We start from the raw sequence: 27,401 nt of genomic DNA on the forward strand, positions 1-27,401 counted from the left end.
TTTCTAAATTTATTTCAGTGTTTAAAAAAGGCCAGCAAATGATTTGCATATTAAAGTTTTTAAATTAACAGTATTTGTCATGGGACTTGTCTTTCAAGGGTTGCATTTTATTTTAAAAAATTAATCACTGATAGTATCAGTATCGAATAAATTGCCAAAAAAGTAATTGGTATCGTATCGAATCCTAAAAGTGTGGTATCGCCCAGCACTCATATATTCATCATTCAAATGTGACCATTTGTTTTGATGATCACAGTTAACTGCCTGGGTCACCGCAGGACTAAACGTCATGAGGGAACTCCTTCAAGTTACGTAGGCGTGCAGCCAATGTGTGTGCCTTTGATAACACAATCTACACGATAGAACCACCATGAGGGAGAACATGGGACAGTTTGTAACAGTAGGAGGCTGCGTGCACGACGCACGGCCCAACGTCACAACAAGCAAAAAGTCACAGGGAGGAGTTTTAGCCTGCGCAATGCAAAGATAAACAGGGCCCCTCTTGCAGAGTTTGGATAAATTTGGGGATTCAAATGCTTCTTATCTAAGCAGTAATAGTTGCTGAGTTGCAGACCACTGTGCACGTGGATTTCACTTACAGAGGTTTGGAGCTGCGTCGATAACGCACGGAATGGACGCGAATCCCTTCTTCTCTGAGGAGCCAAAGTTGCAGACAGGAATACAGAAAAAGTGAGTTCATTCATCATAACAATGATGTCATTTAGCAGCACTAAGGCTTAGTTTCAGCTTAATGGTTCTTTAGCTACATGATCAAAACTCAAACAAGAATATACATTTTGGTGACTCCTACCTAAGCCATAAAAAGTTTCTGTCTCTTTGTTTAATATTTTTAGTTATTAGTAGTCACAAGGTCAGGTGACTTTTGTGTTCCTTATTTCACCAAAGTTGACATTATTGTAGTGAAATAATAATCACACTACTGCAATTTGAGTGATTTCTATGATAGCCATTGGTGTTCCAAAAAATCAGGAATCCTTTTTTTTCACATCTCCTTATTCTCTAAAGGCTGCACTCGGTCACTAAATATTTAAACCAGCAGATACTGAAACCGGCAGCTGCCCACATCAGAGACACTCACATCCTGACAGCTTTTTTCACTGGATTGATCTGAGGAGAAAGATCCTCAATGCTCAGCAGTAACACACTTACAAACCAAGAGTTTCCAGCTAAATTATTTACAGCAACCCTATTAGTGTGAACTCTTATAGGGTTGAGACTGGAGGGGCTGCAGGTAGGCTTCTCTGTCTCTGTCAGGGTGCCGCTGGTAAACAGGAGCGTCTGGTAGCAAGTGACACAGGAAACCATGTTCAGATACATTGAAGAACAGTCACAATTACACAATGGATCCTCTGTTTTTCTTTTTCTTTGTTCATTCTGGGCATTTGAAACAGTGTTGGAGATAGCTGAGGTTGTTGATAACATCTCTACCCTCCACCCAGCTCCACCCCCACTGCAGGGGCTTTTTCAGGGAGTAGGAGCCAAAACTTAAACAAGGTAACCCAGGCTAATACGTATATATTAGATTCCTGATTTTTAAGGGACTTCCCATGATGAATAAGAACCATTGGAGCAACCGTGAGGATACATACTAAAAGCTATAAATCTGTTCTGACTGAGATCATGTCACCCTAGATTACTTCTTTCCCTGTGGCCTTCATGGACCTCTGATGCATACAAAGCTGACAAGCAAAGACCTGCTTAATCTAATCAGATGTGTAATTAACCCAACTCTGGACATTAATGAGTTCTCCAACACTTTACTAATCTATCACTGATTGATTTTCATTTATAATCCTTTAAAGCACATCAAAACGTATTCAAAAGACACTTAAAGTAAAGAGGTCATGACCATACTGTTTTAATATTATTCACAGAGACTCAGCTTTATGCACAAGTGAGCAAATATTTGACAACAGTGGGAGAAAAACTCCCTTTTAACAGGCACAATGCTCCAGCAGAACCAGACTTACTGTTGAACAGCCGTCTGCCACATCTGGCTCAGTGTAGAAAGTGTATTAGCCACACAAAAGAACAGACAGATGGGGAAATAGACAATAATAGGAGTTCAAATAGAAACAGTGAAATTATTATTCATATGGACAATAACAGCCATATAAACAATATTGATAATATAAGAATGACTGATAAAAGGAGATCTGCAACAATGATTTAGAGGAACATGTGAGACAAAAGAGAGAGGAGAAGAAAGGAGCGGAAGTCTAAGCCTATAGCAGTATAACTACAAATAGCATACTACTGGTCCAAGGCAAGCCTGATATAGCCCAGACTATAAGCTGTACCACAAAGGTTTTAAGAACGCTATGGAAAAAAGAAAGGGTGTCTACCTCCAAGATTCAGTATATGACTACCTCCCATACTATTCATGGAGACTTTATGTACAAGTCTTGGAAACTTAATGTACAAGTATTTACTTACTGACTGACTGACTGACTGACTTATTTACAACTTTCAGACCTATAGCAGTCTGAGCCTATAACAGCTTGACTTCAAGCTGGTTCAAGGTAAGCCTGATACAGCCCCAACTTAAAGCTGTATCAGAAAGGACATTTTTGAGCCTACTTTTGAAAGTAGAAAGGTGTCTGCCTCTTAGATCCGGTATATGATTCCAAAGGAGACAGGTCTGATATGTGAAGGCTCCACCCCCCATACTACCATTGGAAACTTGAACAATTTGAATCCCTGTAATTTGATTGCGCAATGCTCAGTAGGGGAGGGAACACTGCAAGCTCAGTTAGATGTGACAGTGACTGACTTTTAAGAGCTTTGTAGGTGGAATGCCAGGATTTAAAATTATATTCTGGATTCAAAGGGGCACTATAGGGTCGGGAAACAGGTCTGCAAATAACACCTATGTTGTGCTTTATTCCAGGGTGTTCGTTAACAGAAGTTTGACACTTGAAAACATCAAATGCTATGGATTTGACATGGACTACACCATGGCAAGTATGTAAAAAAATGTGTTTGGTAAAAGTTTAACACCATGAGGTAATCATGTGTCTGAACTCATGTTTCCTGAAACACAAGATGTATTGGCATTGATCTTTGTGCTGTGTGCATTTGGTTGTAGTTTATAAGTCTCCAGACTATGAGAGCCTTGGCTTTGAGATGATAAGAGACAGAATGGTGTCTAATGGGTATCCTCACGAGATTCTACGCTATACATACGACCCCAGCTTCCCCACACGGTAGGTTGGATTCCTGAATTCAAAGCTTTGTATTTGGTCTCAAAACTTAAGGATAAATACCATTTAAATGAATCAAACATTTAATGTTCTGTGTTATGTGCTATCTGTCTGGTCATGCCTTGGTAACCTTGTTTAAACTTCCTTTTCTTTTTTTCTCCCCACCCTCAGTGGTTTAGTGATTGACACCACATATGGGAACCTCCTGAAGGTGGATTCTAATGGGAACATTTTAGTCTGCAGTCACGGCTTTCGCTTCCTTCATGGGTAAAGTCAGAATTTTGGCAATGCTCTCATACACTTCTGTTATTTTATAATGGATATTCTTACCTATGAACCCTGTGAGCTCTGGAGCTCTGGAGACGGGTACATGCACACAGATAAAAAGGCAACAAATAGCACTAAAAAGTAAAGCAGTCAGAAAAGTTGAATTAAAAAAGGAGTTTGTAGCTGGTTCTGAAACAGAGTGATAATAAAAGGGATACCTCTTTATGACCTACAAGGAACAAGATGAGCTTATATTACATTGTTATTAACAATGCCTGTAACTGCTGCCACTGGTAGGTGCCAGAAGAGACTATTTACAGCAAACTGAAGTAACAGCTTTTTTGTGCTGTCCACAACAGATAATCACAACCAGTGATACATTTGACAGTTAAAGGAAAGCAGGAAGAGTTACAAATCCAAAACAAACAAACACTGGCTATGCATGTACATGACAAGGTCAGCAAAGAGATAAGAAGTACCACTTTGTCCACAGGGGGCGCCAACACTGTCACAGACAGAATGTTTGACTTTGGTGCCCCCAAGCGGCAACCTCCGGTCTCAAACTATGAAGCCCATGCAGAAGTGTTATAAACTGCAATTCATCGAGAATCCGCTTGAGGCTGGCTGCAGAAACACCGGAAACCACATAGACAGGAATGGGAAGAAGACGATCTTTGCAGCAGAAATAAACATGTTTACAGCCTGGTTCAAAAAAACGCTTGGCCCTATGAAGCTAAGCTCTCTATCAGCACACACTGTTCAGTGGGTGAAACTCAAACTCCGCCCCTTTACGTCACACTCTGCCTGGTTGAGTTCTGGGTGACGTCAAGGATACTACGTCCATATTTTATACAGTCTATGGGTGCCCCCTGTGGTTAAAGTGGCGCAGTTAGCTCTGATCTTGTCCTGTTCATGTTTGAGAAATGTTTTCTGACAAAATATCTCCCTATTTTAAAGGTCTAATGTGCGATTCACTATGAATGTTATGCCTGGATAAATTAAAAGGCGCTGTTTCTGAAGCATGCAGTTAATCGCCTCATCCAACACATACCCCCCACCTCAGTCGGGTTGACTTATAGAATAACTGTGTTGAATAATCAATCCTTTTTCTGATAGCCTTGTTTGTTTTTGTTGGTCATATAGATGCATCAGGATTGATTAAAGTTGCACTTGTTTCCAGCTAAGAACTCCTTTAAGTAAATAAAATATTAGGTCAATATGTTAACTGGAATTCAGCTCATAGCCTCAGATGCAGTATTTTTGTGTTACACAGTTATCACTGATAATTTAAGGATAATGAGAACAATCTGCTGATAATTACTGCAGTTTTTACACTCATCTGAAATGAGCTAGCTTGATGTGCTTTCACTTGTTTTCTGACATCTAAACATACAGCATGTCTATTTTATTTGTTATGAATCACACTGACTTCATTTTCCATATCCCAAAGAACATACTTTCTTAATCACATTCGTGTGATAATTGGTCAGTCAGCAATATTGACCCGCCATGTATTTATTGTCCACAGGGAAGACATTCACAACTACTACCCAAACAAATTCATTCAAAGAGGGGACACTGACCGATTCTGCATGCTTAACACTCTCTTCAATCTCTCAGGTATAAGATGTAACCACAGAGCCATTAATAATAAGAGTATGAGTGTGTGTGTTATTCTGTAATACAAACGGTTCTTCAAAAATAATAACTCTGTCTTAATGTAGAAATCTTAAAAAGGAAACTTCATACATTTGAATGTTTTTGCTAACTGGTATGCACCCTGCAGAGACGTATCTCTACACCTGCCTTGTGGATTTTTTCACCAGATGCACCAGATATGAAAAGTGAGTGAATTTTGCTCCCTCCATGTGTTTTAAATCTCCTTTAAACTTTTAGATTAAAAAAATACTAAACCAACTTCTCTGTTGTTTTTCTCACAGCCTCATGAAAGGTTTTCAGCATGGTGATTTGTTTATGTCCTTCAGAAGTATGTATCAGGCTGTTCGAGATGCAATGGACTTCATTCACGATACGGTAATTACATAAAAGAGAAAGAAGGTGTAGGAAATTATACTTATCTCCTCTACAGGTACTGTTGAACTGTGTTTGTTTGTTCAACAGGGAGCCCTGAAAGAGCGAACCATCAAGAATTTGGAGAAATATGTTTACAAAGATGTGAGTAAACTGCTAAGATTATGCATCAAAATAAATTTTAGCTTCATGGCAAAACAGCTGTCAAAATATTAAACAATAATATTTTCTTTGCAGCCAAACCTCCCAGTTCTTCTGACCCGGATTAAAGGGATGGCCAAGGTTTTCCTCGCCACCAACAGTGACTACAACTACACTGATGTGAGATTATAATCATCTCATTCAGAAAGGTACTGTTCTTTCATATTACCATTCATTCTAACTTTTTCTTTCTTTTTAATGAAGGCCATTATGAAATACCTGCTTGAAAGTACCATTAAGGTAAGAGCACTCTAACTTTTGTTGGAATGGTCAGATATTGGCCTTTTAATTGTACTATTAACATTTCTCTTCGTTCCAGTCTGGAAAGCCTCAAGAGCCATGGCGCTCCTTCTTCGACCTCATTGTTGTGGACACCAGGAAGCCGCTCTTCTTTGCTGAGGGGACTGTGCTGAGACAAGTGGATACGGTATGAGAATGTTTGTCTTACTTTATGATTTACGTGCTAATGTTGGCAGCAGGTTTTAATGACGTGTTGGTTCTACAGAACACAGGAAAGCTTCGGATTGGCACGTACACAGGTGACCTCCAAAACGGAACTGTTTACTCTGGAGGTGAGATTTATTTGTGCGTGTTTTATTTGTTAAATGTTGTGCTTTTTTCAGGAACTGCAGCTGTACTACCCGAATCAGAGACTCTATCGCAGCGTTAAAACACAAGACAAAGACAAAGCTCAGAGAAGTCGAAAATGAGGTTGTCTTACTCAGGTGGGCAGTCTGAATCATGGAAAACAAATCCAGGTACAGTGAAGGCAACATTTCAAAAACCAGGAGACAAAAATTCAACATCAAAAATTGTATTAATAGGAAATTCTGGAAAGTAATCCAACCTACATGGCAGTGTAGAGTTTAAAATATGTGGCTGGGGAGAAGGGAAAACAATGGAGCACATGAACAGGGTTGACTAAGGGCGGAATCAGGGGCAGGTGAGAAACGAGCACAGGTGTAAGTGATCTAAGGAGCAGACATTGATTGTATCAGAGGAGTGTTTGTGATGTTACTCATAGTTGTGAACTTCAGTTTTGAAGCCTTGAGTTTAATCTTTTTGTTGTTGCCTTTTGCTGTTTAGATTCTAGAAATTATTTTACTTTAATTACAGTGTGTAGATTCAAACTGCTGTGTCTCCTTCCTGGTTGACTGACAGCTGTAACACACCATGTCAATCCCAGTTAGCCTCATCCTAAAGCATACTCTTGGTTATCATTAATCTAACTCTGATCATTCACAGAATGGGCATCAGTTTTTTGTATCTGTAAGGGCCTGTGTCCATTAACGGCACTGTTTGAGTGGCAGCACCTATTTTCTGTACAAAACCTTTAAAAGTGTCTTAACAGCTTCTGTGTCAAAATTCTGGTCTTATACCGTGTTCAAAATTATTATGCAAGTTGCATTATAAGATTTTAAGAGCATATAACTTGTTAAAATTAAAAACAAGGCACCATTTTTAATGTTCTATTGATTGAAAATAATATTAACTACAACTGTATTCCATCTTCAACAAAAACAACAGTTTTCTTTACATTTGTATACAAAATAAAACTGTTAATGTCTTTGAAACATTTCACTTTCATTTCATTTGAGAAACACTTTAGATTTGAAATATTTTAAGACTAACAGTTTTATTTTCTATACAAATCTAAAGAAAAATGTTGTTTTTGTTGAAGTTTGAATACAGATGTAGTAAATATTATTATTTTTCAATCAGTAGAATGTTTAAAATGGTGCCTAGAAAACGACTGTTGACAGTTTTTAAAATATTCACAAAAACTCAACTTGCATAATGATTTGGAACGCGGTGTATAGCTGCTGCTAATGCTAATGCTACACAATATTTTCTTCTTTTTTTACATTTTCTTTTTTAAATTTACTATTGAAGTAAGTATATAAATAAACAGATAAAATGAAATATTAAAGGGTTAGTTATAGGAATAGAAAAAAATGCCTAGCTTCCATTCAAGTTCTTTCTGAAGTTCAGATTTTGGGCCCTGTCTGTGTAAGAGATGGTGTTAATGGACACAGGCCCTTGTATCTAAGATTGCGAACATAGGCCTGTTGGGAAAAATCTCAACTGTGCCATGAATCAACTCATTAGTAAGCTTCTATTCTCATCTGTCTTCATTTAAGGTAAAGTGTCTAAACAACTAGAGCAGTGGCCCCCTGCTGGCCTTTATTAGGAATGCAGTTTTCAACATTACTTTGAAATGAAGTCCTCTCATATATGCTGTCTGTGGTATCAGGAGACATAAGTCTAGATTCCAATGTGGGGGTGGTTTAGTGATGTTCTAACTGAATCACTCTTTCATGCTAAGCTTTTTAACATTTTGCATAAAGTTCTGTTTTTCTGTTCACAGGATCTTCAGACGTCATTTGTGATCTCCTGGCGGTCAAAGGTAAAGACATCCTCTATGTCGGCGACCACATCTTTGGCGACATCCTCAAATCGAAAAAGCGTCAGGGCTGGAAGACCTTTCTGGTCGTACCTGAGCTGGAAAAGGAGCTGAAGGTGTGGGAAGAGAAGAAACGTAAGAACGAGTGTTCAACTCTAGGTTTTTGAGATATTGTGATGATTTTGGAGCTTCTCAGAGTTTTGATGACTTTCTTGGTTTTTCAGAAGTATTTGAAGAACTGAAACACCTCGACCTCATCTTAGCCGAGATTTACAAGTAAGTCTGAGTCCATCTGAACTCTTTCATAATAAATTAAATCATCGATTTTAAAGTGTTTATTTGAAAGGTACCTTACTGCTTTACCATCCATGCCCTTATATATAATCATTTAGTGTTTTTCCCCAAATTTATTTTAGGAAAATTTTTATTAAAAAGTGAAAAGATTGTTTATTTTTACCTTAGTAGCATTGTTGTCACAACAGCTGCAGGTTTTTGTTCCTTTCCTATAAAAATAATAAGTTAACATGAACTAATGAATTAAAAGTTATTACTCTCTGCTTTTGACACCTGAAGGCACCTGGACAGCGGAAATGTAAAGCCTTATGACATTGGCGCCATTCAGACAAGAATGAAGGTGAGCACCACACATTACAACTTTAAATGCATACCCTGTCATCGGAACTTTACCTGTTCTAGACGACTCATCCTCTGGTGGTTTGAAATAGTGATGTGGCTGAAGATTTGAACAAAGCCGGGATGGTGGGCAGTGGTTGCAATAGCAGAGACAGGGACCTGAAATCTAGCAGCTTAAATAAACCACCAAAGTGGGTGGAAACATTTGTTGTATGCTAAAAATGATGCATGTCAAGTGTAAAATCAGTGCAGCTCGAGTTGGCTGAACTAGCTTGCAGGCTTCTCTCTGTATTGATGAATTTCACAATTTACAACACATGAACCTGGCAAAATTTTAAAGCCAACTCTTGTTATGACACCTTCTATATAAAGCTATATCACTTTCAAGGATGTGTTGTACTCATTATCAGCACACTGTCTTTTCAGTTGTAGTAGTAGTACTTTAGTTTGGCCTCCATGAATAATCATCCCCCAAAAGAAAAACAAATGTACTTTAAATATAAATTACAAATGAAATAAGTAAAGTTTTGATAATTAGTATACCAGCACTCTCACCTATGTATATTTCCTTTTCCCTATAACATGGGCAAAGGATGGAGTGTAGGATTATTTTATTTTCAAAACAAAATAATAATGAAAACCTTCAGAATTCGTTATTCCAACACAAACGCCCTAAAAATAACGTTTACTACAAATCTAAATAGTTGTGTTTTCTATTTCTTCTTGCTAGATTTGCTGCCTGAGTTCTTTTGCAGATGTGGATGATGTTTGTGTTTGCAGGTGCTGACCTACAGGTTGGACAATTCCTACGGTCAGATGGGAAGCCTCCTTCGCAGCGGAGCCAGACAGACGCTGTTTGCCAGCCAGCTTGTGCGTTATGCAGATCTCTACTCCTCCACCTGCACAAATCTGCTGCACTACCCCTTGAACTACCTCTTCATCGCTCCCCCAGTGCTGGTCTGTACTCTTTCAGTCCCACACACATGTACAGAAATTAATCCACACTTTTTGGATTGTTTGTCACATCAGTCATATTCCATCTCTCTCTCTCTTTTGGACTCTTTCAGATGCCGCATGAAGCCCTGTCTCAACCTGCAGCTGAATTTGTGTCATCAGAGCTCTCTGATATTGTTAAGATTATCATAAGCTAAGGTGGTTATCATTGTAATCTAATGTTTGTGAAGTAAAGACTTGACTGATATTTTACATCTTTACCATCAATACTTTAATTCATGATTATCTCATTTTGTTACTACTCTTCTTTAATCATTTCTTTCTCTTGCAGCTTGTGAAGATGCTCCAGAAAAAGGAAAAATAAGATGCTCTACACCTTTGTACCTGTCCTTGTGTATCTGCAGCCATTATGTGCCTCCTTTGCTAAAAACGAACTTAATGCTCCATCTAGTGGTGATGAAATGATTTGCAATGTAGTGTTTATTTAAAGCTGGGGGTAGTCAGATTTAGATACACTTTTTGTTGTACTGGTTAAAATGATCTTTCTGTCCCGATTGAAATCAAATACATAATGTGTTATTTTAAAAGAGCGGGGAAAAGCCACTATCTACAGCCGGAGTAAACCTGGGAAAACACCAACCAATCCCTGCCATCAGGAGCCAAATTATGAAACCAATCAAATCCCCTCCTGCCGTTCTGCCCGCTTCCTGTGCTTATATTTCATGTTTGTTTGTGTTTTTAACTTTCACTATGATATTGTTTTGGTGTTTTCTTACTGCTGAGTGAGACATGAGTTGACGTAGTGCAAAACACAAACAATGTGCTGAGGACCGGTTTTAAATCAGTCACCATCATATGGTCCTGAGGAAATGCTCCATTCAAATTCATGCTAGTTTTCTGTGACTACCAACCCTAGCTTTAAGGAACCCACAGATTAAGTATGTTGAGTTTTCAGACTTTGAAACAGAGACTCAGGGTTACTATATAGATGAATAGAAATGTGATTCTATGTGTTAGTACATTTTGGAAGATATGCACTTTTCTGAGTTTTTTAAGTAATGTTTTTTTAAATGTAACCTTGTATTGTGTGTTTTATGCAGTTTTCATTAAGTTATTTCAATAAAGAATTTCTATTATTTGTTATTATTTCCATTAAAGCACGACAACTCAACTAAACATGTCTGTGTATGAGATAACCAATGTGAGGACTTCCTGGTTTTGTGTTTTAATCCGTTCAGTGTTGGAAGGTTTAAAACAGTGACTATATTTTCTCTTGTAAATACTTTGACAAGAAAATTGGAGTTAGGAGATTTTCCATCATACAGCACTGATCAGAACACCAGAGCTTGAACACTGTGTTTGCTTGTTCACCCTCCTTTTCAAAGTTAATTGATATAAACACAGAAATCTATTCCTCTTCTTTTTACATACATGGACGCATGAATCTCAAAAGCACATCATTTTAACCCATGCACATCAAATCAGAACTACACTCCAGAAAAAATGAGCAAATTAGGTGATGTTTTTTTCCTTAACATTTAGGTAAACCCTCTTGTACTACCTCGACTGTCCACTGGGTGGCAGTAAATCACCTCTGCAGCACAGACTACCCCCGGTGTGATACTGGTATCTCAATGTGAAAAAAAGTCATCTCAGAGTTTATCATTTAAAATCACATTTTCATAGTTCACTGCAAACAAGCTTAAAGGCTCACTCTGAAAACAGCAACTGATCCCTTTTATTGATGACATGATGGACGATAACAGAAGTGTTTTCAACAGAGAAAAAGTCGCTCAGCAGGAGAATCTGATGTGTGCTTTTGTGTATCTCCTTAAGAAATGAATCAATGTGAACATCTCCAGTGTATTGATTCATCAACAAAATCTATAGAAGTATCAAAGTGTGATAACTGTGAGAGTTTCACTGTAATCAATCGCTCAACATGGAATTATAATAAGAAACTGAAGCACACAAAGAAGAGGAGTGGAAGAAGGACTCACACCTTTTAGTTTAAATACAAGTAATACACCACAATGAAAATCTGTTTGAAAACTTTCCTCTGTCTTTACAAATGGGGATTACATTAAAGAGCTCTATATAGAAGGACACTGAATTATTCTGAGTGATGCATCCACCTATCAGGTTGAAGCTGAGTGGAGCAAGTTTCAGTTTAAATGCTGCTTAGTAGATTAATCTGTAACAATATACCATCATTGATTTGTAGATTTATTAATGATCAGAATCTGAAACATATCCAAAGCTGTCAGGTAAAGTCCAAAAAGGCAGTAGTATAAAAAAGCATGAAATTAAAATATCTTAGTAAAGTAGAAGTACTTCAAAATGTACTCATGGTACTCTGAAACGTCTGGCCCTGACAGTCTAACTCTGGTTAGACCTGAAGATTTTCTCTGAGCTCTGTCACACATCAGAGAGAGCTGACAGGAATGTGTTGTCTCTCTGCTTTACACACACACTCTGACACACACATCCTCTCTCTCTCGCTCTCCCTCCCTCTCTGTTTGATTTCACTGCTCTCTTGTTATCATGTATGAGTGTTTTTTCTCTCACAGGAAAATGATGTGATTTCTTGGAGCGTTCAGACTATTACAGGTTTCCCACTGTTCCTGCACACACATAGTATCAGCTTATAGAGCATCTATCTGCCCATCTACTGCTCTGATATCACTACTCTCATCTCTAATATGCAAACTAGAGAAGCAGGTGACATAACGAAGCCTCAACTGATGTCGGGAAAGATCAAATCCTGGTTTTAATTAACAGGAGCTGAATTTGACTCACTATATTAACTTAGATGCATCTCAATTCTACACATGCTTGCTCTAAAGAAATACCTTTAACAGGTGGGCAGGTCAAGTATCGTATCATGAATCATACAAGAGAATGAAAATCTGTTCAGGAATCAACTTTGTGTTCTTTTCGGTAACTTCCTTTTGGATACTTCATTTTTATTTTTAGCCCTCCAAGTTTAAAACTGGTCTGCAGGTTCACGTTATGATACGTCCCCCTGCACACACAAGCATTTCCTAGATGATTTCATTTCCTCTATCAGGGCTATTTCCGTTTATTTGGATTTCCTTCCTCATTGTTTGCATGTCACCTGGATTTATTGTTTGTTGTCTTTTTTGTGGTCTCATTTTATTCAAATTGTCTGGTTTTATTTTCTCACCTGTACAAACCCTCAGCTCCCGTCTCTGCATGTTGTCTTTTAGATTTGTAGTGCCCTTTATTTAAAGTGTAATTTTCTCTATTATAACTCATATTTTATTAATAAATAAGTATTTCATAATAGTGTATCCACATTTTGGATTCTGCACACTTTGCATGGCTTAAAGCTACAGCTCTGATTCCTGCCTATCAGTGTGAACACAGGCAGCAGCCATGATATTGATGATTGTGCTGAGGCTTTGTGTCTTTATTTATCTGTAAAGAAACTGTAGAAAACAACATGAAATAGATCAGGAGAACCCCACTGTCTATATTTAGACCACAAACAAGTCTTTCTGGTTCAGAGTTCAGTTCAAAGCTTTCATGACTACTGAAAAGAAACCAGAAATTTCCCAAAATAAAATCACTTTTTTTCGTGTAATAGAAAAATCTTTGGAGAAAGGAGCTGAAATTTGTACTTTGTGTGTTGTGACGAACACAAACACACTTCTTCTAGTTGAGACGATGTGCTGCTGTGTGATGTAACAGCTGTCTCCTCACATCACGGTGTACCTGTGCTGCAGAGGTGTGAGAGGTGTCTGTGTGGAGTTTCACCCACATGTCACTGTGCAGAAATCTGTTTACCTTTTAACAATACAGACCTACTACATCACAACTCCACTATTAAAAAGATTTTATTTTGTTATTTTATTTTATCAAACGTGTAAAAAAATATATATATCATTGCTCGACAACAAGAGCCAGATAAATACAGACCCAGAGGTAACTAACCACCAACTTCAGAGACAAGACATAAGCAGGAGGAGTGTTCATTTAATAAGAAAAATTCAACAAATTATTATTTCTCATTAAGTATAAATATGAAGAGCAGTAAGAAAAAAGGCTGGCTGATTTATCTTGATACAAAGCACGGGGAAACTTTTTCTTACAAAAAGACATCATACTGATATTTCATGTATTACAGAGACACCGCATGCTCCACCTCTAACAAATGACATAAATGACTGAAGGCAGCCTTAAACCTCTGAAATAAAACTACTTTAAAGCTTTTTAAATTTAACACCTTATCAGGGCACACAAAACTGAACTTGATTTACCTTTTTAACTTCTGATCACTCTCTGAAATGTAACTGGTGTTAAGAAAACCTCCTTTTTCCAAGCCACGTGACAGCATGTTTGGTATTTTGTCTTTCCAACAAATTCTACAACCTACATCATCATGGTTTTCTTTCTTAAGCTTGTGCCACAACATTAGACATAAACTGTACATGTTACATTTTTTAGACATCTTAGCAAGTATCTTTTTATACCTCATCCTCCCAAATTTCAGTCTGTGTATTTGGTGTCTTTTGAAACTTTGTAGTTTTCCCTCAGACTTAAAATAAAGTCTCTTCGCTGGACACCGTGACACTGAATGTGTCCTGGGTTCATTTTAAAAGAAAAAAACGGGTAATTTCAGATTTTCATGAACTAAGAACTGATCTTTGAACATTTATAAAGGAACTCAGAGAAAAGTTTTTCCCTCTATGATTTTAATTTTCACCAGTCTCTGCAGTGTTTGAAGCAGGTAGGCCGCCACAAGGCCAGAGATGTGTTTCAATGCAGTTGTAACTGCAGGAATAAGTTGTTTTTTTAGCTTTCAGTCCACTGTTTTCTCAAATCAGTCTGACATAAATGTGCCAGATGGACTGTTTTATATTTTTACAGCCTGTAGGCAACAAACTGATCTCTTTGATACATCAAGTTTAACTTTTTTAAAGTGTTTTTCAAGAATAACTAAGCAATAAAAGCATTCATTTTATCATCTTTATTGAGACAGTTACACAGAACAATCATTGTTTCATTAACCACAGAAAAACAAATTAAAACTGCATGTACTTTGAAGTTTTACCAATAAATCTCACGTTTTTACACACTTTTCTGTCAGACAAATTCTCAAGCAGGCCCTTCTTTCTTGCGTTTAAAGAGGCTTCATTAGTACAATGTAAAGAGAGACACATCACAAACAGAGACAAAAAGTGTTTGTTTAATCCTCAGCAGTCGGACTTTGTTGTGTTTTCTGTATTTAATGAAATGCAGATGTCATTATCTCATTAGCTGTATTCTCTGCGCTTTAATCTGCACATGAAAAGCTGCTCTGAAGGCACCGCTGACATGTTGGCTTTCATTACAGGATACTCTGCTGCTCCATGCAGTCAGATAACTGCAGAAGCACCACCGTCCCCCATTCCACACATTCCAGGATTTCCCAGCAAGCATTGCAAGCAAGCCTAAACAAGTCACGTTCTTTACTCGGGGAGAATTTCACACAGTCGAGTGACTGAGTTCTCCTTTTGCCTTCCCTTTGGTGCTCTCTCATAAATACACTTCAACACTCAAAACTATATTTTACAAGACTTTTTAAAGTGGTTTCAATACACAAGTATTCACATTCATTCTTTTAACTGAAACTTTTTACTACAGTGGCCAAAAAACATGTTTCCTTTCAGTTTTTAATAATTACTGGTGTCCCTGTGCTGCGGCTTGTAACAGCAACTGGACTGTGGTTAAACATTTCCACCCACTGACAGCCATCAAAACAAACAAACCTCTTTACTCTCTTACTTTACAGCTCCAACGTGAGGCACACACACAGGAGCAATGACACCTAATCTCTACACGGAAAAGAAATAAAGAAAAGAGAAGAAGAAGAGAGGGCAAAATGCAAAGAGAGAGAGAGAGAGGGGGAGAGAGAGAAAGAGAGAGGCCTTTGCTCCCTGCATTCCTCCCAAACGTCCCCTCCCCCCATCGACCTGCTGCTGCTGCCACCGAGGATGCTCAAAAACACACATCAACCCCCCTTCCTCTTTTTTCTCCTCTTTTTTTTCATCTGCTTATTTTACCATCAGCATACCGGCTCTGTGTTTGGTGTGACGACAAAAAAAGGTAAAGAACAAACACAGGGGACCAAACATCATTGAAGAAAGGGTCAATTTAAGAAGAATTCAGTTTTAAAAACTTGAAAATCCAGTTTGGACACTTGAAAAGATTTCAGCTTTAAAAATGCATTTTTGGGACTATTTCAGCTTTTATTAATTGTTACACATCTACTGATTTGTTCCTTTTTATGGTTTCCACTTCAATTTATTTTCAGTTTTAAAAGGAGTTTTAAAAACTTAAATAAAAATAATGTACAGTAATATAGACGTCAGCTCTTTGAGTGCATCTATTTGTTTTTATTTTAAACTCTTCTACACCTTTGGTTTTGCTCTTATTTTAACAGCTCACTTTAAATAATGAATCACATTTCAATGAGCTGTAAAATGAACTACTTTGAGACAGAAAAATTCTCCATCCCCCTTTTGAAAAATGTTTTATGCTATTAGTTTCCTTCCTCTCTGAAGGCCTTTTGGAAACATACATCATATTGTTTGAATTCAGGTCAAAGGGGCTTCTGTCAGCCTACAAACGTGTGTAAACTCTCCTCTGTAAATACACTCCTGGGCAAACAGTTTAGGAGGCTTTTGCTGTGAACGCACCGCCACCTGCTATCAGTCATCAGCTCCTCCATTTCTCCCAAACCAGTTAAGAAAAAAGACAAAAAGCTCCTTTAGCAGCCGTTTAGTTTAGTCTGAGCTCAGGCCAAATGCTATGACAATACTATTGCACTGCTAGAATGGATGGTACAGTAGTGCAACATTGTCAAAGCAGCTGACCTCAGCATGTGTCAGCACGTGGACGTGGGGACAGCCATTCCTCTCTGCCAAACTCACATTACATTTCAGTCAGAAACAATGCTGTTTGATGGCTGTTAAAAAGACAAAATGTGACATTTTAAAAGCTCATACCGTGCAGAAACTTTTAATTTGGCTGTTTTATTTTATTTCTACGTACTCCTAATGTTTTAAGTTGAAGTAGGAATAATTGAGTTATGCAAAAGCAGCTTTACTCCTATAAAAGAAAACACAGCTGCAGAAATACTACAGTATAATCACATGTAGGGGCACCGTCTTTGATCCATGTGCAGGTTTAAAGTTAAGGCAGTAAAAGGAGGTGTGGGCCTCTGTTTCATCAGCCAATGCCCTTTTAATATTGCACTGCTCACATCAATGTCCAGTAGTGCAACAGAAAAAGGGCAGTGGACGACAACATGGACACAATCAGACTCCATTGCACATACTGACTCAACTAGACACCTTTTTGTTAAAAAAAAATCATCAAATAAACTGTAGTTCTGTCACTATCAAGAGGACCATAAACCCTGCTTTATTTGACATAAAATCAATTCAATGTTAAAGTTAGATCACAGAAACTCTAAAGAAGTCAAACTGGATTTTAAAGTTTGCAAACTGTTGAATTTTCTTCCTTTCTTTTCTTTCTGCACAAATCATCCCATCAAGGTGGAAGTTCTAATTATGCCTCTTTGGGAGACAGAAGTCAGCATATAACAGTTTAACAATGCAACTTGTTGGAGTTAAATGAACTTCCTAAATTAAACAGCATTGGTTACTCTCACCCTGGGAGAATGGGAATTTCCCAGCATGTGGGCCCATACTATTCTCTGCAGTGAATGACATGCATTCTAATTTTGGGGGGAGAAATGGGAGGTTTTTTAGACTGCTGGTAGTGCTGCTGGTGGAGGAGGTGGGGGGTTTATTCCACTCCCTAAGATTTTAAAGACCTCCACTCAGCCTCCCTTAACACCTTCACTATCTTTAAACATTTATTTTTATCTTTAAAGAAGGATAATTCCTCCTCTGCGTGCTTAGTATTCACGAGCTCGCTGCAACGAAATTAAGTAATCGAAAAAAAACTTAACTGGAAGTTTCTTTGATCCATGACAGTGAAAGGACTTCCAAATAAACAGCAACAAGGCCCGGAAAGAAGAAAAAGTAGTCCCTGCAAGTTTGCACAATCAACGTCTTGTTACACAACATACACAATCTATAGCATTAGAGGAAACGAGGCAGGAATTCTCTAGAACACCACGGAGCCTCCGTATACTACAACCTTTTGGTAATTATTGGTAACACATCAACGTGTTATCTCTCTTTTTTTTTACCTGTTCTTGAAAGCATTACGTTTTCTTCGCCATACATCTGTGAGCGGCCTATACGCCTCCTGAACGCTGTGGATCTGCTCTGCAAGCCATTCCTGCCAGCTCACGAGCCCACGGTACAATACTGACGACTTGTTAGATTGCACAACAGCCTATAGGCTACACACACACACACACACACACACACACACACACACACACACACACACAGAGAGAGAGAGAACACACACACACACACACACACACACACACACACACACACACACACACACACACACACACATACACACACATAGAGAGAGCACACACACTCACTCACTCACACACACACGCGTGCCCCTCAGAGAGCCATTACAGTAAGATAACAGCCCAATAAGGTGCAGGACGCGTTTATCAGCCCACCAGGCGTCAAATCGCGTCCTGATCAAGTTTTTGAAGCGAGCTTCCAGATGCGCAGCGCGCGCGATTCACTCAACTCTTCCTCCCTCCTCTTCCTCCCTTCAAGTCGCGTAAATAAAAACACACAATCTCCGCGTCTCGACCTTTGCAACTTCCAAGTTTGCACTGACAATTTACGCAAAAAAAAATCGGCTACAACTCACAGTGGACCCCCCCCCCCCCCCCCCCCCCCCCTCTCCATTTCTCCCCTCCTCTTCCTCCTCCTCCCTCTGCAAAACCTCCTCCTCCTCCAAAAGCATGAATAGTATCTAGCTAAGGGAGGGACAATCCGTTATAGGCAAGAAAAAAAAAGAGAAGGAAAAAAAAGTTGTCCATAAAACAAAGAAAAGCAACCCTTTCCAAACAGCACACTTCATGCGCCGTCGTCTCCTCAAAGAGCGGAAGCGACAGGAGAGCGAGAAATGTGCGGAGCTCGGAGAGTGGAGGGGGGGAAAATCGCAAGTCTTCTCTGCACGAGCACACGGCCTCGCAGATCCGGACTCCATCTTTGACTACTTGACATTCAGAGCCTGCCGGAGCAAATTCCTCGTTTGCATGCCTAGCCCTCATTGGATGCTTCCTGCGCTAGTCTTTGCTAGGAGACACGCTATTGGCTCGCGTTCGGCGTGTTCAACATTTCCAAGGCTCGGGCGATTGGCTGCGCGCAAGGAAGCGTCACAGCGTACAACGAATACCTGATTAACTATGTCCCATTCACAAATTTCTCCACCCCCCCCCCCCCTCTCCTCACTGTATCTGAAAACTTAATCACTAATTATTTTATTTACTTTTTGGCGCTAAAGCCTTTGTGCAAACACAAAGCGGATCATAATTGGCCTGTGATTGGCCTCTGGTGGGACAGTAATGCAGTAAATTAGCTCAAATGCAGACTTATCCCGGATTATTTATCTCATACACAGCGGGGATCAGGCCTAAGAATATTGATCCAATTAAAATTTTCGATTTTTATTTGAGTAAATACATTTACACCAACATCTGGCTCCATAATTCCGATTTGTGCGTTTTCCTTAAACACTATACGCAACTTAACGAGCCAAATATTCAGAGTTTACTCAGAAAAAAAACGAAATGATTGAAAAGTTGGATGTAGAATGAGCCTGTGTGATCCGGTTCTTGCGGGATCAATGCTCGGATCGGATCTCCCCGGGTTGGGGGCGGACCCGGTGGGCGCCTCGGCCCCTCGCGACGCTTTGATTGACGCACAGAGAGGAGTAGCGGGCTGTGAAATTTGGCATTCCTGACCAGAGGAGCTGAAATAATGGCATTATCCAAGTGGGAGAGGGCCCACTCTTCACTCCCCTCACACCCATCAGACCGCAGCCCACTCAGAAGAGATCTGATTGTGCAGCCAGTCGGCAGAAAAATGTTTGATGGAAGGCGGGGCGGGACGGATCCGGTGCAGGTCTGGAGCTCGGGGATGCGCACTCTCTCCCGGTGACTCTGCTCAGACAGGACTGGAACTGTGCTATCAAAATGTTGGACACTGACAGAAAAGTAACTTCTGAAACTGAAGCCTTTTTTTCTGCGACAATTTTGATCAAATTCTCTCCTCTGTTTTCACAACAGCTGTTATAACTGGATTAGTTTCCCTTCTTACCTTGCAGTTATAAACAGACAGGGGTGAGATTCACGCTTCATGGCCCCAGTGAACAAATCATCAGCTAAAATAGATCTGAAATACACATCATTAAGGTTCCCATTATTAACATTTATTCAGAGGAAAGATCAATAATCATTTACAGAGAACCAGGATGAGCCGTTCAAACTGTGGACATGTGAGTCCAGAAGATCTGAAACTATAAGAGCTTGTTGTATTCATTTCTTCTAATAATTTAGTTCAGAAAATATTTCAGTCAAACAAATGTTTCAGTGCTGACTGAAAGATTTAAGATATTATTTCATGTAGGATAGAAAAATGTATTATCTCCCATAAAATCTCTCCAATTTTCTTCATTTCCCTCATTTTGTTTAAAAAGTGTTTACATAGAATTTCAGAAGAGAATAAGAGATTAATTACTTTTCCCTTCACAGCACTTGTGTGTTCCAATAATTTCCGTATGTAAAGGAAATGCTGCTGAGATGAACTCATGATTAAAATGATTTACTGAAATGTTGGAATGTTTGGTTCTTTATATGATGTTTAGTTTAAAAACAGTTTTAGTGTATCCAAGTTGATTTCAACATGTTTCGTTGATCTAGTGGAGGGAAATTAACCAATGAAGAGATGCTTTTAAAAATAACACCAGTTAAGATTACAATCTCAAATTATTTTAAATTTATATTTGTAGATAGACCCTAATCCAATCAGAGGAATTTATAAAACAGATTACCTAAACTTCACTTTGCAGATATCTTAAACCCCTTATTCACAAGTTTATGTCTAATTGTTCAATGAAGTGTTGAACCTCAATCTACATTTAAGTTCATTTCAAAATCAGAATTATCTTTTTTAATTTGAAAAACAAGCACAATCAAGCTGTAGCAAATGAAAAAGAAAAAGTGATGTAAAGAAAATATTTCATATTGTTAGAATGAATTGCAAAATTTTAAGATATAAACTGCTGCAAAAACACTTTAAGAAATTCCAAGGATTATTTGAAGCATTTGTTTTCTGATTCAACTAGCCTATTATTTTGTTTTATTTCATGTGGTTGCCAGATAAACATACCATCCAAATGAACAATTTTTCAAATAATAAATATGATTTTACCCTTTACTGTTTTAATGAGGTTTATGTATTTTGCTGTTGTTAAAAACTCTATTTTTGAAAGACCCTTACATTTTTACATTAATTAACTGAAGTAGTAAAACAATCCCTTTGGTGTCTTAAATAGCTTCTTTATCATACTTGTTATATTTTTCCAGGATAAGAACAAATTAACTAACTTATTTAATTGCATACATTTAATGTAAACGTCTTGTAATGAAACCAAACAAAAGTTTTAAGTATGTTTTTCATGATTGTTCTCTTTTTGTTTGCATTCTAAACAGATTTTGTACTTTTATTTTGTATCCACAGAACAAAAAGCACAGATGTTTTTCATCAGGTTTAACCAACATGAAAATACAGGTAAATGGTACTCAGAAGTCTGCCTCGAGTGACACAGAAAAACAGAGCAATGAGAAGAGAAAAACGAGTTTGATGTTTTGGAAGTTTCTCCTTAAAACACGCCTTAGGGGAAAAGAGGCCACAGAGCAGCTCTGCTCGGCCTGACTGCAAACTGCTGCCTGTGTGAGGTGTCATGGGGGCCGAGGAAAGCCTTTTAAACATGGGAGTTATTGTTCCCTCGCTTTTTTTCCCAACCTCCCATCCTCTGAAAATGTACCTCCTTTCTTCCTCTGCCCTTTAACCTCTCCCAACCCCCAACCCCCATCTCTCCATCTCACGTCTCCCACCCCTCTCTCTCTCTCCCCCGACATTTCCCCTCTCCTCTCTCCACCAAACAACCCTCAAAGATATTCATTGATAATTTCCCACCCAAAAAAAGCTTAATGGAGAAGTCTGAGGGGGGTTGGGAGGTGAGTTTTGTTGTTTTTTTTAGGAAGAAGTAGTAGTGGTAGTAGTAGTAGTAGTAGTAGACCCCACCCTGAGCACGGAGCCCCTGTGCCGCCCCCCCCCCCCCCCCCCCCCCCCTCCTCCTCCCCCCCCTTGCCTCCCTCTTGAAACAGACTCTATGGACTGCATGCATGACATTCCAGCTGTGTGGGTGGCACAGCCTTTTTTTTACAGCGTCTCCAACAGTACACAGGTCTCCTGCAGCACAACAGCAGAGGAACCTCCACCCAGCATCCATCCTCAGATACATTACTTCACCCAGGAGCCCGGCTGGGATCTGTATTGCAACCTGGGAAACTGTTCTTAAGTGTATGGAGCTCCATGTGTGAAACAATAAGCCACTGAACAACACATTTCTCTTTCTGTTTGTCTTCGGCCCTGAGACTCCAGACCGTCTTTAACAGCTCAGTGAGCAGTACATGGATGGTTTTAGCAGCTTGACAGCTTGGGACTTACACAAACCTTATGACAAGCTCATTTGAGATTTCTGAAGATACAACCTGTATAACCTATTAAAAAAACGCATTCAGATAATCAAAATCTATAATATGTGTTGATAAAACTTGATGTGATGGATGAAACACAATTTCTCTTGAATAGTTTTCTACTAAAAAGGAAATCAAACCTGTAATATTATTTTATGATATAATATACAGTTGTGCTCATAAGTTTACATACCCTGGCAGAATTTGTGATTTTTTTGGCCATTTTTCAGAGCATATAAATGATAAGAGAAAAATGTTTTTTTCCCTCATGGTTAGTGGTTGGGTGAAGCAAATTTTTTTTATCAAACAACTGTATTTACTCTTTTCATATCATAAAGTAAACAGAAACTACCCAAGAAACCATAAATCCTGCCAGGGTATGTAAACTTATGAGAACAACTGTATCTTATGATATCATAGTGTAGATGACTTGTCTCTCAATATTGTTTTATTTAAAAACAACAGGATTTCATATTATATTTATTAGTGATTAGCCTAAAAAAATTAAAAAGCAACATTTCCCTTTTTGGCAGCCATACTATCTGAACATTTGAAGTTTTTTGTCCTCTTCTTGATTTTTAACAGGCAGTTTTAATGATTTTTAAATGCCTCCTTTAAATTGTGTCTCTTCTGTTCTCTGTAGTGATGTTTGGATATCTTGTTTGATGCACGTTGTACTCCCTTGTTGCCGAAAAGTGCTTTACAAATAATCTTGTCTTGTTTTTTTGCCTTACCTTCCTCAAATGTGTGGGTCCAGTTTTTGATAAGAGTATTACTTCTATCTAAATGTTTTCTCTGTTGTTTGGGATGAAATGATGTAAAAAGAAAAGAAAAATATCATAAGGGGATAAAAAGCAGTTGAATTTACAGTTGTTTTGACTATATTAGTATTATACATACTATAAAGAACAGTGATTAAGGCCTACACTGGAATAGTGAAAGGTGGAAGTAAAGCCACAATAACAAAAAAACAAAGTTTGAAATGTGTCTTTTTTTTCTTCTTTTTAACCAAACAAAGTTTAAAAAAGGAAGATGGCTGATCACCAATTGTTCTGCTCGAGTAATCTGCCTGTTGAAATGAAGTTTATTTATGCTAACATTGCAGAGTGCTCTCTCAGAGTGAATTAATACTATGAATGCTATCACAAAGAGTATGGTGTAGACCAGCTTATAAATGTAAAGCTGGTTTAGAAAGCTTTTGCTGCTGATAGCTGCCATATAAATGAAAACTGATTGATTGATAACCTTATTTATATTTAAATTATTTCTGCTTTAAACAATGATTTTTTTTTCACAACTCTCATTAAACTGGAGCCGTACTGACCATTACTGGGCTGCAAAGTGACTTCTTTCTTTTATTGATTCTGATATCCAAAATTGACATTCAAATGAGCCATCAGAAATATTGTCTCTTTCCAATCCAGGGGTGAGCACACCTCCAGACCAAATAAATGTTTCACTTTCTCACACGTGTTGTGTGATTGACATGTGTTCAACTAAAAACTAAGGTGAGTTTTTATTTGTAAAACCTCAAAATCAGAAGGTTATCTCACAAGGATTTACAACCTATCCATAGACCTTCAATTCAGATAACTCATAACCTCTTGGAGGGAAACACAACACTGATAACTGAAACAGTTTCACAATCCTGTACTCAAAGTGTCTGAAGGACTAAGCACACCCCACTTCCTCCAACACTTCCACTCCAGAGTATGCTCTATTAAATCAATTAGCCATGATCCCACAGGATTAATAGTCTAGTTTTAAAAAGCAGGGGTGGGGGTTGGGCAGGGGGATATTGATCTTTAACCGCCACCGATAAACAATGAACCTCATCCATAACTCACATGTACACATGGAGCTTGTTTTTCCACTTCTAGTGGGCGAGAGTACGAGCAGAGTCCAAAGGATGAAAAAACTCAACCCCATTAACTGAACTTCAGAAGAATTCCTCACTTTACATACGGAATGCACTTTAGGTCAAAGGTCAAAGGGCCAGAGGGGAATCCACCCGCGCCCAGGCAGGCAGGCAGGCAGGCAGGCAGGCAGGCAGGCAGGCCGGCAGGCCTTATTTAAACAAGCCTGGAATGCCTGATGGAGGAAAAGAAGAAGAAGAAGAAGAAGAAGAAACCCTTAACATGAGTAGGGGCCATGACCATAAATACCAGCACTTTACCTGCACTGGCTGACTCCATGTGCTACTGAGTCTTAAAAATATCATGAGGTTTTACTGGGTTATAAATAACACATTAGACTTGAAATATTTGTCTGTTGTGTGGTGAGAGCTGAAATCACTTCGTGTATTTAATGGTTTATAGATTCTTTAAGTGCTATAAACACCTTAAATGTACCCCTTCCCGTCTTTCCATAATGTAGCTCATTGCCCTGAGTCTGGTTAAAACGTATACTATATACTGAATTGTTAAAGCTTTCTGCTGAGAGTGCTTTTCATGGCGGCACCTTTTCATCAAAATGAAATATTTCTGTATTGTTCTGAAATTACAGCCCTTATGCAGACATTATTTGTACATTTAGAAAAGTTAGGACCTTTGCTACATTTTAACATACTTTTTGGCTGTTTAAAGAGCAAACATAAATGCTCTTGTCTTGAGTTTGAATGAAAAGGTTTGAAAACACTTCTGTACGAATTAAAATTGAAACAGGAGCATGCATATATCCAAATTTCAACCACATTTCAGCCCTAATGCCACAAGTAAGATTTTATGTGTTTAAATATTGTCAAGTACACAAAGGTATGTTTTTGTCTGACTGCACATTGTCAAGACACAGAGGATTCATTTAAAAACTAAAATGTCTCAAAACTAAGTATTAATAAATAAGCCTCTAGATTCCAGTCACATCTAAACTTTTCTCCATATATTCTTGGTGCATCACTTTAAGATTGGACCTCAGCTAGAACTTAAATTAAGTTTTCTGTGATGGACAATGTCCGTCACACTCAAATTAAGATTTCTATATTGAACATTACCCGTACACAATTTTTTTATTGGGATTAATGAAAAGTTTTTCTTCTTTTTCTTTATAAATACATTTTTAAATTTCAGCCACATTCGCAGATTAACAGACACTGGTAGTCTGGGGAACTTTTTGGCCTCCACAAGAATTTTGAACAAAGTTTTTGTGTTTGAATAATGCCTCACAATTATCTGGAACACAACTGATACAGTATAGCCTATACATTCAATAATATGAAGCCACATTTCAGGAATTAAGCCAACATTTTCTGTACTTTCTGATACTGAAGTATCTTCATGAGAGTTTCAAACAAATATGTTCTTGTGTTTGAACAGTGGAGAGTTGAACAGCACTCATTTTAAATGTCTGACTCATCCATAATGTCAAAGGAAGAGTTAAAAAACAAATCAATGTCCCTATCACTGGTTTGAAAATATCTTACTTATTTTAATTTTTGTAAGATTAAAGCTCTTAACAAATCTCTTTTAGTTGATTTCATCAAATAACGAATGAAAAGAAGAAACCCGACTTCTTTTCCATCTGAAACCCGATGCTAATTTCTGCCTCACCTTCAGTCTAATTGAGGCTGCCCTATCACCTGCCTGTTTGTAATTTTCAGGATCAATATAAGAGGAGCGTCTCTAAATACAAAACCCTACATTCCGAGTCTCTCCATTTTTAGGACCATCTCGCCAAAAATGTGTTACAAACGACCTGCTACAATCCCCATGGCCGTGCTGGAATCCTGTCCACCTCAGGGCTTCAAAGCTGCGGGACCCGACCACCGCTCCGACCAATAGGTGAAGAGGGGAGGACCCTGCCTGCCTTGACCCCACCGACCTCCCCCACCCCCCTACACCCAGCAACCTCATGTCCAGCTCCCAGCCAGCTCCTTCTCCATCCCCCCACCTACCGTCCTCTTCATCAATATCCATCCACTGAAGCAGTCAGTAGGTCAGGTTGTCCTTCTGTCCGCCTGCTGAAATTACATTTGGAGCATTAAATATAGAAAGATAGTGTCAAAACTACACCCGAGACCTTTGTATCTCAGCTGAACTTTACAAAAGGAACAAGACAGTTTTTAAAATGCAAATTCTACATATTTGATTTGATGTCTTTATTTCGAACATGTAAAAGTAAAATAGAAAAAAAACCTACAAGTAAAAAAGAAGAAATAGTCATACCAAAAAAAAACATATCAACCAGTTCCATTAGCAAGCACTGAAACATTTTACCTTACATGTGCGAAAAGGAGTAGGAAGAAGTTAAAACTTATCTAATCCTACCCCTTTATTCTCTATTTTCTTGCATTATACGAGTGCATTACCACAAAACAAATCTCCATCTCCTATCTTCATACTTACACCTACAATCAAAAGAAAACCCCTCATGATTCTCAACACTTGTCTTCCTCCTTGTACCTCATGAAAATTACTTCTTTATACCTCTTCCTGAACTGGATTACGTTCTGACAATGCTGTAGCTCCATGTCGAGTCTGTTCCAAAGTTTTACACCACAGATTGAAATACAAAAACTTTCCCTTGTGGTCCGAACACTCACCATCTTTAATCTTAACTTCCCTCTTAAGTTCTAAGCACCCTCTCTTTCAAAGAATAAATGGCTCAATGATCAAATGCCCTAGGAAGTCTCAGTCCCTCTGCAACTCTTCAGCTCACACACAAGCATGCATCCCACCATTGTCAAAATATCACACCTACCCATAGACCTCTTGTCAGCTTAAGTTATATCGAAACAGGAAATGGCTCCTTATTAACCGCTTAATTGAATATAAATGTGAATTTAAGAGGAATTTCGCAGTACTGCAGCAGCCTCACTGTAAACTCTTGACTCAGCGTCTTTGGGGCAGCCATTTTCCCATGAAGGCTCACGAGACCTCTCCCATGCAGAAACCAATTACCTTTACTTCTGTTACAGCAAGCCTTTTTATTTTCCACTTACCGCCTTATAAAGAAAGAACTTCTTCCC

General features: G+C 38.5%; 1 protein-coding gene and 2 long non-coding RNA genes across 4 annotated transcripts; 1 reads left to right on the forward strand and 2 right to left on the reverse strand.

The window, feature by feature from the left end:
• Positions 1–494: 494 nt before the first annotated feature.
• On the forward strand, positions 495–10,291 carry nt5c2l1 (5'-nucleotidase, cytosolic II, like 1). Its single transcript, XM_034708968.1, has 18 exons — positions 495–690; positions 2,912–2,985; positions 3,110–3,227; positions 3,396–3,491; positions 5,020–5,111; positions 5,278–5,335; positions 5,432–5,525; positions 5,613–5,666; positions 5,760–5,843; positions 5,928–5,963; positions 6,043–6,150; positions 6,229–6,295; positions 8,092–8,262; positions 8,352–8,403; positions 8,701–8,761; positions 9,541–9,717; positions 9,828–9,912; positions 10,046–10,291. The coding sequence occupies exons 1-17, from the start codon at positions 632–634 to the stop codon at positions 9,909–9,911; spliced, it is 1,485 nt and encodes a 494-aa protein (XP_034564859.1). The 5' UTR covers positions 495–631; the 3' UTR covers position 9,912; positions 10,046–10,291.
• On the reverse strand, positions 5,993–6,796 carry LOC117830718. Its single transcript, XR_004634824.1, has 2 exons — positions 6,445–6,796; positions 5,993–6,132 (listed from the first exon to the last, which is right to left on the reverse strand). It is a non-coding gene; the product is annotated as an uncharacterized LOC117830718 (long non-coding RNA).
• Positions 7,687–27,294, reverse strand: LOC117830717. 2 transcript variants are annotated; one of them, XR_004634823.1, is made up of 3 exons: positions 27,134–27,294; positions 26,328–26,393; positions 7,687–8,237 (listed from the first exon to the last, which is right to left on the reverse strand). It is a non-coding gene; the product is annotated as an uncharacterized LOC117830717 (long non-coding RNA). The 2 variants fall into 2 exon arrangements; XR_004634822.1 differs by lacking the exon at positions 7,687–8,237 and adding an exon at positions 23,814–24,529.
• Between the last annotated feature and the right edge of the window lie 107 nt (positions 27,295–27,401).

The sequence above is a fragment of the Notolabrus celidotus genome, chromosome 19, assembly GCF_009762535.1.
Source record: "Notolabrus celidotus isolate fNotCel1 chromosome 19, fNotCel1.pri, whole genome shotgun sequence".
Classification (NCBI taxonomy): domain Eukaryota; kingdom Metazoa; phylum Chordata; class Actinopteri; order Labriformes; family Labridae; genus Notolabrus; species Notolabrus celidotus.